Source organism: Bos indicus, chromosome 17 (genome assembly GCF_029378745.1).
Source record: "Bos indicus isolate NIAB-ARS_2022 breed Sahiwal x Tharparkar chromosome 17, NIAB-ARS_B.indTharparkar_mat_pri_1.0, whole genome shotgun sequence".
Lineage (NCBI taxonomy): Eukaryota > Metazoa > Chordata > Mammalia > Artiodactyla > Bovidae > Bos > Bos indicus.
The window spans coordinates 64076027-64089425 of record NC_091776.1 but is presented as its reverse complement, the minus strand read 5'-3'; the positions used below and the strand labels follow the sequence as shown (position 1 = coordinate 64089425).

Here is a 13399-nt window from a genome sequence, read left to right as displayed (position 1 = left end):
AGCATCTCAAAAGAGTCTGGCAACCTTCCTCAGTATTTTATTTACTTGGTCATGCCACGCAGCGTGCGGCATCTTAGTTCCCTGACCAGGGATCGAACCTGTGCCCCCTACACTGGAAGAGCACAGTGTTAACCACTGGACCACCAAGGAAGTCCCTATTCTTCAGTATTTTAATAAGTGTTTATTGAGTGCTGACTGTGTGCTGAAGGGGGATGAAATAAACCTGCCCTCCTGAAATGGATTCCCTGTTGAGAAGATGGTTAATATACAAGTAAACAAGAAATCATTATACGTTTGCAAATGAATGAATCTTGAGAGGGAAACAAATAGGGTGCCAAGATAAAGAACAATTGGAGGGAAGCGTAGTCAGGATAGACTTGCCTGAGGTCTGGGGACCAGGAGAGTCCCACAGAGATGGGGGAAGACAAAGACCCAGGGAGTAGGACCAAGGAGTAGAGGTTGGAGAGACAGGCTGAATTATACAGAGACCACAGGGTTTTCCATGTTTTCCTGAGATCAACGGGATGCCCCTGAAAGGTTTACAAGTAGGGTGAGATGGGGGAAGGTGATCAGAGTTGATTTTGAGATCATTCAGGCATATTTTGCTATAAGAGGATGAACAGATTGTGGGCAGTGTTTTAAAATACTGGAGAAGGAAATGGCAACCCACTCCAGTATTCTTGCCTGGAAAATCCCATTGAGTCAAACTTACATTTATTTATTTTTTGACCGTGCGGCACGTGGGCTCTTAGCTCCCCAACCAGGGAATGAACCCGAGACCCTGCATTGGATGGGCACAGTCTTAACCACTGGACTGCCAGGGAAGTTCCTAAAATATTGGTTTTATTATCATTTAGGTGTGGCAAACAGATCAGGAGATGACTGCCAACTGAAGACTTTAGACTCTGTTATACTCACAGATTCCAAGAAGAGGGGGCATGCCACATTTGGAGGGGGCGGGTAGCCAAATGGGGAAACACTGGGATCAGTAAGGAGGAAAGTGAAAGTGAAAGCCGCTCGGTCGTTTCCAACTCTTTGTGACCCCATGGACTATACAGTCCATGGAATTCTCCAGGCCAGAATACTAGAGTGGGTAGCCATTCCCTCCTCCAGTCGATCTTCCCAATCCAGTGATTAAACCCAGGTCTCCCACAATACAGGTTGATTCTTTACCAGCTGAGACACTAGGGAAGCCCAAGAATACTGGAGCAGGTAGCCTATCCCTTCTCCAGCAGATCTTCCCGACCCAGGAGTCAAACTGGGGAGGCAAGGGTGAGGATCAAATCTGGGGCAGAGTCTTTACTGTGGTTTCCACAGGAAGGAACAGGTGAGGCAGGGCAAGCAGGTTGAGAATCAGCTAGTTTGAGTCATTTCTCCAGGCTCTGAGCATAGGGATTGTCTCCAGTTGTCTGGTATTTGGCCCTGGTGCGATTAGTGCAGGTGGATAGTGGTTTTGGATTGGTTGGTTTGCACACGAAAGGTCCACTGGCAGGCGACTTATTTACTACTTAACCCTGGGAGGGGAGAGACCTCCAGAATCTGCAAGGCCCCAAAAGGTCAAAACATCAGAAAACAGAAAATAAAAAGTATGATTAATGCACAAAGATTAACACATGGCAAGCATGCAGTGAGGACATTCTGTGTCAGGCCACATTCTTGTCCCCATGGAGTTTACAGTCTTTTACCGAAAGTATCCTGAAGCTGCAGGAAGGGGCACAAGCCACAGTCCCTACATGACTAATGTGAGAAAAGTGAGGTGTAAAGAGAGGTCTGAAGATGCTCTGGAAATGGAGAGACTGAAAAATGTATTGTCTAAACTAAAGCACTGGAGAAGGCAATGGCACCCCACTCCAGTACTCTTGCCTGGAAAATCCCATGGACAGAGGAGCCTGGTAGGCTGCAGTCCATGGGGTCGCTAAGAGTCAGACACGACTGAGCGACTTCCCTTTCACTTTTCACTTTCACGCATTGGAGAAGGAAATGGCAACCCACTCCAGTGTTCTTGCCTGGAGAATCCCAGGGACAGGGGAGCCTGGCGGGCTGCCGTCTATGGGGTCGCACAGAGTCGAACACGACTGAAGTGACTTAGCAGCAGCAGCAGCAGCAAACTAAAGTGCTTTAGAGAAGCGGTTCTCAATGGGGTGACACTGGCAATGTCTGGAGATAGTTTTGATTGTCACATCTTGGAGGGGGGAGCGAATATGATGAAACAAGGCTATGTCTGATCTTTCCATGGGGACTCAGTGCTTTAGCTGCTAAAGCTTAATAATGGTGGCCCCTGCAGTCAAGGAGAACGATTAAGCTGATGAACAGGTTTTTCTGATTTTTTTTAATGCATACAGTTTTTACTTAATCTTGTGGCCTGATCTCCCCTAAAATCCAGTATCGGATGGAATCGAGGCAATGTCCCGTGAACTTGGGATCCATCAGACCCCTGGTGTGTGAAGCTCTCATACAACTAAGTGAAGACAGACACTAAGCAATAAACAAGCAAATTTTATGGTATGTTGGAAGGTAATGTGTGATTTAAAAAAAGGAAAAGCAGGGATTTCCCTGACAGTCCAGTGGTTAGGACTACGTCTTCCAATGCAGGGGGTGCAAGTTTGACCCGTGGTCAGGGAGCAAAGATCCCATATTGCCTCACGGTCAAAAAAACAAAACCTAAAACAGACCCAATACTGTTAACAAATTCAGTAAAGACTTTAAAAATGGTCCACATTAAAAAAAAAATCTTAAAAAGGAAAAGCTGAAGATGGTATTGGAGGATGGGGGAAGAGGGCTATGATTTTTTTCAACTACAGTAAAATACACATAAGATAACATTTGTCATTTTAAGCATTTTTAAAGGGTACAGTTCAGTGGGCATTAAGTATATTCACAATATTGCACAATCATTATCACTGTTCATCCACAGAACTCTTTTCATCTTGTAAAAACGGACAGTGTACACAGATCCCCCTTCTCCCCTTCCCCAGCCTCTGGCAACTACCATTCTACTTTATGTCTCTATGAATTTGATTGCTTTAGAAACCTCACAGACTGGAATCATACAGTAGCTGTCCTTTGGCAACTGGCTTATTTCACATAGCGTAATGTCTTCAAGGTTTATCTGTGTTGTAGCATGTTTCAGGAGTCCCTTCCTTTCTGAAAGCTACATAATATTCCATCATATGGATAGACCACATTTGTTTATCTACTCATCATGAAGGGGACTTAGGTGTCTTTCATCTTTTGGCTATTGCGAATAATGCTGCTATGAACATGGCTTTACAAATATCTCTTCAGTATTCTGCTTTCAACTCTTTTGTGGGTATATACCCAGAAGTGAAATTGCTGGGTCCTATGGTAATTCTTCATTTTTTGAGGAGCCTCCATACTGTGTTCTGTGGAGGCTGCCCCATTTTTCATTCTCTCCAATAGTCAGTGTATAAGAATTCCATTTTCTCCATATCCTCAGCAAGACTTGTTGTTTTTATTTATTTTTGATAGTAGCCATCCAAGAAGCCGGTGTGCTGCAGTTTGTGGGGTTGCAAAGAGTCGGACACAACTGAGCAACTGAACACCAACAAAAATCCTAATGGCAGTAAGAGAGGGCTACAGATTTTAAGGAGGTGATGAGGGTAGGCTTGGGTGAGATGGTGGCATTTGAGATCTGAGTAAAGCAGATACCTAGGAGAAGAGCTTTCTGGGTAGAGAGAACAGTGGGTGCTGGAGCAGGAACCCACCTGGTATGTTTAAGGAGCAACAAGGGGACCATGGGCTTCCCTGGTAGCTCAGATAGTAAAGAATCTGTCTGCAATTTAGGAGACCAGGGTTCCACCCCCGGGTCGAGAAGATTCCCTGGAAAAGAGAATGGCAACCCACCCCAGTATTCTTGCCTGGATAATTCCATGGACAGAGGAGCCTGGCAGGCTACATTCTATGGGGTTGCAAAGAATCAGACACAACTGAGCAACTAACACACACACACACACACACGCACACACCCAGGAACCAGAATGGCTGCATGAGGGGGTGAAAGAGTAGAGAAGACAAGGTGAAACGGGAGCCCTAGGAGGGTTTTGGAACAGAAGAGGCTTGTGAGTTGACTCCTAAAGAATCCCTCTGGGTACTTTCCCTGGTGGTCCAGTGGCTAAGACTTCACGCTCCCAAGGCAGAGGGGCCCCTGAGTTCAATCCCTGGTCAGGGAACTAGACCCCATATGCTGCAACTAAAGATCGTGCATGCCGCAACTAAGACCCAGCACAGCCAAATAAATAAATAATATTTTTTTAAAAGAATACATTTGGTTGCTGTGTTGAGAATGTGCTGCAGGGAGACAAGGGCAGGACCGGGAAGACCAGCAAGATAGCCCCTGGAATCCACCCAAGGTCAGAGATGACGGGAACTTGAATCAAGGGGTAGCAGTGGAGCTGGAGAGAAGTGGTAGGAGTTTCAGTTCAGTTCAGTTCAGTCGCTCAGTCGTGTCCGACTCTTCTGGACCCCATGAATTGCAGCACGCCAGGCCTCCCTGTCCATCACCAACTCCCAGAGTTCACTCAGAATCACGTCCATCGAGTCAGTGATGCCAGCCAGCCATCTCATCCTCTGTCTTCCCCTTCTCCTCCTGCCCCCAATCCCTCCCAGCCTCAGAGTCTTTTCCAATGAGTCAACTCTTCTCATGAGGTGGCCAAAGTACTGGAGTTTCAGCCTCAGCATCAGTCCTTCCAATGAACACCCAGGGCTGATCTCCTTTAGAATGGACTGGTTGGATCTCCTTGCAGTCTAAGGGACTCTCAAGAGTCTTCTCCAACACTACAGTTCAAAAGCATCAATTCTTCAGTGCTCAGCCTTCTTCACAGTCCAACTCTCACATCCATACATGACCACTGGAAAAACCATAGCCTTGACTAGATGGACCTTTGTTGGTAAAGTAATGTCTCTGCTTTTGAATATACTATCTAGGTTGGTCATAACTTTTCTTCCAAGGAGTAAGCGTCTTTTAATTTCATGGCTGCAGTCACCATCTGCAGTGATTTTGGAGCCCCAAAAAATAAAGTCTGACACTGTTTCCACTGTTTCCCCATCTATTTCCCATGAAGTGATGGGACCAGATGCCATGATCTACGTTTTCTGATTGTTGAGCTTTAAGCCAACTTTTTCACTCTCCACTTTCACTTTCATCAAGAGGCTTTTGAGTTCTTCTTCACTGTCTGCCATAAGGGTGTGTAATCTGCATATCTGAGGTTATTGATATTTCTCCTGGCAATCTTGACTCCAGCTTGTGCTTTTTCCAGCCCAGCGTTTCTCATGATGTACTCTGCATGTAAGTTAAATAAGCAAGGTGACAATATACAGCCTTGACGTACTCCTTTTCCTATTTGGAACCAGTCTGTTGTTCCATGTCCAGTTCTAACTGTTGCTTCCTGACCTGCATACAGGTTTCTCAAGAGGCAAGTCAGGTGGTCTGGTATTCCCGTCTCTTTCAGAATTTTCCACAGTTTATTGTGATCGACACAGTCAAAGGCTTTGGCATAGTCAATAAAGCAGAAATAGATGTTTAGATGGAGCTTAAAGGCAGGACCAAGAGAATTTCCTGACGGATTTCCTCAGTGAAATCTGAGGGAAGGAGGAGTCAAAATGGACTCCAAATGGGGTGGATGGAGTCACCGTCAACTGGGAGAGGCTGAAAGAGGAGCGGAGTGCAGGAGGGATCAGACTTCAAGTTCGGACGTGTGCTTCCGTTAGCTTTCATCAGGACATTTCAGGATTCTGAAAAGGAGACTGTGGCTTCCAGGTGCTTTGCTACTTGAACAAGCTGGAGGATGAGGGGGAAATGTCCAGAGTGAAAGAAGACAAATAACGCTGGTACCAACCGGTGGAGCCCTTACGTGGAGCCGGGCACTGTGCTGGGGCTTCCCAGTGGTGACCTGCCTGACCCTGACAACCGCCCCGCCATGCAGATATCGCTATTACCCCAGCGTTACAGATGAGCACCCAACCGTGGGGAGATGAAGTCACTAGGCCAGGGTCACCCAGATGGGAAGTGGCAGAGCCAGAGTTTGAACCCAGATCTGCCTGACTCAGAGCCCGCACTTATACCCCAGAAGCCCCAGAGGAGTCAGAAGATTCATTGAGCTGATGGACTTAAGCTCAATCTTTATTTTTTTAATATTTATTTTTATGTTATTTATTGAGCTGTTCCAGGTCTTAGTTGCAGCATGCGGCATCTTGACTTGCAGCATGCAAACTCCTAGTTGTGGCATGTGGGATCTAGTTCCCTGACCAGGGATCAAACCTAGGCCCCCTAGGTTTGGGAGCTTAGAGTCTTATCCACTGGACCACCAGGGAAGTCCCTAAGCTCGATCTTAAAAGACAGGGTTAGTAAGAAAGGAGAGAGTGGATCGAGCAAACACAAGATAAATGTCCAATTTCTTGTCCTTACTACAGGGTCCGGTGTGGCCTGGTCCCTGCCATCCTCTGCAGCCTTCCCTCTAGTCACTTGCTCGACTCCAGTGGCCTGATTTTGAGCTCTTCCCCTCACGCAGTTCCCACTATTGGAAATCTCCCTCCTATCTCTTCTCCTGGCTGAATTCTACACGTCTGGGGGTTCAACTCCAATGTCACTTCCTCCAAGAAGCCTTCTCTGATCTGCCTCTCTGCCATCTAGAACTAGACTTGTCGCATCTACATTTGTGGAGAAAAGGGAACCCTCCTGTGCTGCTGGCAGGAATATAAACTGGTGCAGCCACTATGGAGAACAGTATGGAGTTTCCTTAGAAAACTAAAAATAGAGTTACCATATGATCCAGCAATCCCACTCTTGGGCATATATTCAGAGAAAACCATAATTCAAAAAGATAGATGCACCCCAGTGTTCATAGCAGCACTATTTATAACAGCCAAGAAGACATGGAAACAATTTAAGTGTCTGTCCATCGACAGATGAATGGATAAAGGAGATGTGGGGTATACACACAAAACAGAATACTACTCAGGCATTAAAAAAGAAGGAAATAATGCTAATTGCATTTGCAGCAAGGTGGATTATCATACTAGAGATGATCATACTAACTGAAGTAAGTAGCCCTTAGACAATTCTCATAATTATTGTGAAACTGTGTGTTCAATATTTGCTTCTCCCATCAGACCAGTGCTGTCCAATAGAACCTTCTGCAGTTCCAAAAGTGCTCTGGGCCCAGGCTGTCACAACGGGGCTAAAGCAGCCGTGAACCACATGCAGCTACTGGGCACTTGAAATGCAACCAATGCAATGAAGGAACTGATTTTTCAAACATGACCTATTTTACCTACAAATCGTATTTTATAATGTGTGTGCACGTGTCACTTCAGTCGTGTCCGACTCTTCACGCCTCTATGGCCTGTAGCCCTCCAGGCTCCTCTGTCCATGGGATTCTCTAGGCAAGAATACTGGAGTGGGCTGCCATGCCCTTCTCCAGGGGATCTTTCTGACGCAGGGGTTGAACCCTTGTCTCTTGTGTCTCCTGCACTGGTAGGTGGGTTCTTTACCATTAGCCTGGGAAGCCCACTGTGTATTATACATGGACATTATTTCATATACCAACTACATAATTTAAGTTTAAATAGCCACATGTGGCTAGTGGCTACTGTATTGGACACTGAAGCTCTAGCTGCGAGCTCCTTGAGGGCAAAGACCATATATCTTATTTGGTTATAGAATTCCCCGATCTAGGATGATGCTCAGGAAAACTGTTAATGAATGAATGAATCAATGAATGGATGAACCAATCAATCAATGTAGTCTGCATAATTTGTTTTCATGAAAATCATCCTAGAAAGGGGAGATGCAGGAAAATCTGACTTGCACAAGACCTCACAATAAGGCCAAACTAGATACAAAATCCAGCCTTCTGAATCTCCTGTACGTAGTGCTGTGCCTGAGTGGACAGCAGCTGACAGGTGGAGGTTGTCTGTGGTCTCACATGAGCCATCGTGGAGCTGTTCACGAAGGTACCTCCAAGTCCTGGGAAGGACTGTTTCTTAGACATCCTCACCCCCTTCCCCCTCCCCTGACCCTGTAAACAACTTAGTGGCTTGTAATCTATTAACACTTGGCTTCCCGCGAGACTGAGCCTGTTCCAAGGTCCACTCTTGCCAATCCTCTACAAGGCACTCTGATTTTTAAAAACCCCATATTTCTCTCAGGCAGTCTGTTGCCGGCAGTCTGTGAATAATATACACAGGGTGTGGTTTAAAAAACACCTATGTCGTGATGTGAAATCCACTCAGATTTACACAGCCGTTCCTTTTTTTTTTTTTTTTTAAATAGACAAATGTTAACATGTTTCCGGGATAATTTTGACCTCGTTCAAATGTAATTTGGGGGTTGCGGATTACATTCTGGGGGAATCCAGCAGAAAGAGTTATACGGATTTTGTTTTTACAAACTTTTTTTTAGACATCTTCATAATCATAATTTTATAAATTATTTTTCAGATGTTCATATGTATTGATGTCTCTATCTGCCAGGCATTTGGCACACATGACCTCACATGATCTTCCCAATAAGCCTTTGAATCAAGTACTATTATGATTCCCATTTTATGGCTAAGGAAATTGAGTTTCAGAAAGGTTAAGTCACTTGTGCAAAGTCACACAGCCAGGAAGTGGCACAGTAGGGATTTGAAGCCTAGTCTGTCTTATTCAAGAGCCAATGCTCTTAGCTAGCACTCAATGGGGCCTCTCTAATAGATATTACATGTATTTATGTGTGTAAAAATCAGGAAAATAATCAAGAAACTTAACACTGGGGCTTGGGAAGAGAGAGACTTATTCTTGTGCTTCTTTTTGGACTTTATTCTATGTATATACTATTATTAGTATAAAAACTAAATTAATTTAAGCTTAAGTAAAATCCTCTTACTAGGGTTTACTTTTTTCTAATGAAGGAAGGACTTGTCACTCCAGTGTATGTCTATCTATTAGTAGATTAAATATACATGAATCTTTGAGTAATTTGCAAAGTTCACATGCCCTGACAGCATTTGAAAATTTAGTAAAACTGCAGTTCCAACATGTATCCTTATCCTGAATTCCAAATTTCATATTTTAGTTTCTGGATTATTTTTTTATTTTGGGGTAATAGGTTGGCTTTTAAACATATTTATTTTCAATGAAAATAAATGTTTTCCTTGAGAGATCTACACTCAGGTACATACATTTTTATGGATTCATAGATCGACTTTGGATATTTTAACTGGGCATCTTTCAGCATTTGTGAAATAATGCCGTGTTACATAAGACAGGCCATTTGCAGATCAATTAATAAAAGCGTAAAAGTAAACATTTCATTAATTAAAATTTTTAATGCAAATTAATTTTACACTGAATGAGAAGTAGACATCTCAATACCCTTCAGTACTCAGAGCCTCAGAGAGCTGTAGCAGTCACACTAAAAGTCACTTGGGAGAATTCCTCAGTGGTTTAGAGAGAGAGAGAGAGAGAGAGAGAGAGAGAGAGAGAGAAAATTTTAAGTCAAGAAAATATACATACTAACAATAATGTATCCTTTCCAACAATTCCAAAGGAGTGTCTGCTTTTACCATCCAAGTGACCAATGCTTCTAAAAATTAAAACAAAAACCCCATTAATGTTCTTTTTGTTGCTCCATCTCCTACTCTTGGAATTTGCTTAACAAATCGCCATCAGCTTGAGGTTGGAGAATTTTGAATGCCCCTTTATGAGCCCTTTCCATTGCTTGACCGTATTTCCCCAAGATTTTCAGAGCCAATTTGGAATCGTTAAAAAATTCCAGTCCTCTAAGCAGTGTATTCCTGAGTTCCCAAGGATAGCCGCTGACAGTGAGCCTCACTTAGCTAGCTGTTATAAAAACCTTTCATTCAGAAGAAGGCAAGAGGTTTCAGCAAAGATACACAGCCCTCTCATTCACACACTTCATAAACATCGGGGACTTCGCTGAAGCCTCCTCTCTAGGAAGGAATCCCAGCTTTTCAGAAACCGGTTTGCAACATCAGTTATCATTCCCTTCTAAAAGACCTTGCAGGAAAATTCGGAATTTCACAGCATAGGAGAAGGGCTGGAAAGGACCCATGTCATTGCACGGACTCATAAATTCACTCCACATTTCCAAACAGCAGCTAATGCTTTCTTAAAACACAGACCCTCCCAATCCCTTTAGGAGGAAGAGCAATTCCAGGGGGAAATATTACACGCTTAGGTCCCCGTTTAGATTCTGACGGATCTGAAAAAAAAAAAAAAAAAAAACCGGACTGAGTCAGAGATAACAGAGGCTGAGCCGATGGGGTTGGGAAAATGGCTTGTCTCCTCCAGGCCTGAGTCTCTCTCCCTAACCGTTCCCTTTAAATTCAGGAAGGCATGCCGAGATGCTCCCCTGCAGGTTTTCTCTCTCTCTTTTTTTTTTAAAAAGAAAAGCCTGTCTGCCTCTGACTCGCCCCCAAGATACTCACGGCAGCTGCCTGAGCTGGAATAAGTCCTCCTCCATGTCCGCGCTGCGCCAGGACGAGCCCTGTTCATGGCCCTTACATGGTGGTGGTGGATGACGAGCGCGCGCTCGGGGGCTTCAGCGTTAGGATGCCAGACCCGCGCGGCTGCCTCCCTCGGTGGCAGCTGTTCAGGGGAGGGAGCCGCCAGGGACCAGCCCACGAGACAAAGCCGCCGCCGCCAGGAGACCGCGGCGAGAGTGGGCGGAGAGGAGGCGGCGGAGGGCAGAGAGAGATGCGCGGGGAGAGGGGGCGGGGAGAGCCCTTCTGGTTAGCGAAATTTACAGGCTCTCTGGGGCTGGTGGTGATGCTCTGGGGTGCCGACAGGGCGCCCGCCAGCCTGTGAAATGGCCGTTTGGGTACCAATGAGGGCTCTTAGGTTGACGATGCCTCTCTGAAGGTTTGTTGTGTATAGGGATTCATTTAAGGTTGCCTTCGATATTCTTGAAAACCAGGCGGCTGTCACAAATGCAGAGAATGAAAAACAAAATTTCCATGCGTTGAAGCATTGTTTATTGAGCACCTGCTGTCCGCCAGGGCGTTCCTGGTGGCTCAGGGGTAAAGCATCCGCCCGCCAAAGCTGGGTTTGATCACTGGGTGGGGAAGATCCCCTGGAGTAAGGAAATGGCAGCCCACTCCAGCGTTCTTGCCTGGGAAATCCCACGGACAGAGGAGCCTGGCCGGCTGCAGTCCTTGAGGTCTCAAAGGAGTCAGACGCGACTTAACCACTAAACAGCCAAGGTGATAGTCACTGGGTAAATGGTAAGAGATTAAGTTAGACATGACATTGTCATCACGGAGATGAGATCTTGTGAAATGAATCAAGAAAAAAAAAATTGGGTAAGTTGAGTAGGAGAAAAGTCAAAGATCACCTGTTTATTTAAGGAGCATTTGTGAGTGATCTGTGCAGTTCTGGGGAATCAAAGATGAATAAAACCCAATTCCTGCCTTCAAATTCCTCTTTATCTTGTTCAGTGAGACCCCTCCCTCTTCCACTAGAATGTCTGCCCCCGCTCTGCCTCTGTAAGCTCCGTAAAGGTTTCTGATGTACCCCCAAGGGCCTGGAATAATAAAACTTTATTTATGGACACTGAAATTGAAATTTAATATTCCTCACTACACTCAACCCCAGGGCTTTGCTGTTGTGAGCACTCAATAAATGCTTGTTAAACTGAAAACAGACATCTTTCAAGTGAGGAGATTCAGTATCTTTTTTAAGCCATGAAGAGTTGGGATAATAATTTATATCAGAGCTGGCAAGTTGGAGGGTTATTGGTAAAGGCGTTAACTCACCCCGGTTTGCTCAGGACTTGAGTTATAGCACTGAAAGCTCTGTGTCCTGGAAAGTGCTGGGTCAGAAGCAAACCTTGACAATTGGTTGCTCTACAACTGTAAGCCAGAGAAGGGTTTTCATGCCTAAAGGGTTTTGAGTACCCTTAGGTGCAAGATTTCAAACTATAAGACTCTTTACATAAAACTATAAGACTCACAGGAGTAAGTCTTCATGACCTTCAATTAGACAATGGTTTCATAGACACGACCTCAAAAAGCACAAGAGACAAAAGAAAAAAAAAAAAAAACGGATATGCTGGGCTATATCAAAGTTAAAGTCTCTTATGCTGCAAATAATACTATCAAGAAAGTGAAAAGACAACCCATAGAATAAGAGAAAACATTTGAAAATCGTATAACTAACAAGAGACTAACTCAAAATATGTAAAGAACTCTTGGAACTTAGTTCAGTTCAGTCGCTCAGTCGTGTCCGACTCTTTGTGACCCCATGAATCACAGCACGCCAGGCCTCCCTGTCCATCACCAACTCCCGGAGTTCACTCAGACTCACGTCCATCGAGTCAGTGATGCCATCCAGCCATCTCATCCTCTGTCTTCCCCTTCTCCTCCTGCCCCCAATCCCTCCCAGCATCACAGTCTTTTCCAGTGAGTCAACTCTTTGCATGAGGTGGCCAAAGTACTGGAGTTTCAGCTTTAGAATCATTCCTTCCAAAGAAATCCCAGGGCTGATCTCCTTCAGAATGGACTGGTTGGATCTCCTTGCAGTCTAAGGGACTCTCAAGAGTCTTCTCCAACACCACAGTTCAAAAGCATCAATTCTTTGGTGCTCAGCTTTCTTCACAGTCCAACTCTCACATCCATACATGACCACAGGAAAAACCATAGCCTTGACTAGACGGACCTTTGTTGGTAAAGTAATGTCTCTGCTTTTGAATATACTATCTAGGTTGGTCATAACTTTCCTTCCAAGGAGTAAGCGTCTTTTAATTTCATGGCTGCACTCACCATCTGCAGTGATTTTGGAGCCCCAAAAAATAAAGTCTGACACTGTTTCCCCTGTTTCCCCATCTATTTCCCATGAAGTGATAGGACCAGATGCCATGATCTTCGTTTTCTGAATGTTGAGCTTTAAGCCAACTTTTTCACTAGCCACTTTCACTTTTATCAAGAGGCTTTTGAGTTCTTCTTCACTGTCTGCCATAAGAGTGGTGTCATCTGCATATCTGAGGTTATTGATCTTTCTCCCGGCAATCTTGATTCCAGCTTGTGTTTCTTCTAGTCCAACGTTTCTCATGATGTACTCTGCATATAAGTTAAATAAGCAGGGTGACAATATACAGCCTTGACGTACTCCTTTTCCTATTTGGAACCAGTCTGTTGTTCCATGTCCAGTTCTAACTGTTGCTTCCTGACCTGTATACAAATTTCTCAAGAGGCAGGTCAGGTGGTCTGGTATTCCCATCTCTTTCAGAATTTTCCACAGTTTATTGTGATCCACACAGTCAAAGGCTTTGGCATAGTCAATAAAGCAGAAATAGATGTTTTTCTGGAATTCTCTTGCTTTTTCCATGATCCAGCAGATGTTGGCAATTTGATCTCTGGTTCCTCTGCCTTTTCTAAACCAG

The 13399-nt window shown here is 44.6% G+C and overlaps 1 protein-coding gene across 1 annotated transcript in view; it reads right to left on the bottom strand.

Moving 5' to 3' along the window:
- The window catches only part of SVOP (SV2 related protein), a 73150-nt gene extending 62413 nt beyond the window's left edge, over positions 1–10737 (bottom strand). The window contains exon 1 of the mRNA XM_019977966.2: positions 10449–10737. Within this exon, the coding sequence (XP_019833525.2) occupies positions 10449–10483 (35 nt within the window). The 5' untranslated portion in view covers positions 10484–10737. The remainder of the gene's footprint in view (positions 1–10448) is intronic.
- Between the last annotated feature and the right edge of the window lie 2662 nt (positions 10738–13399).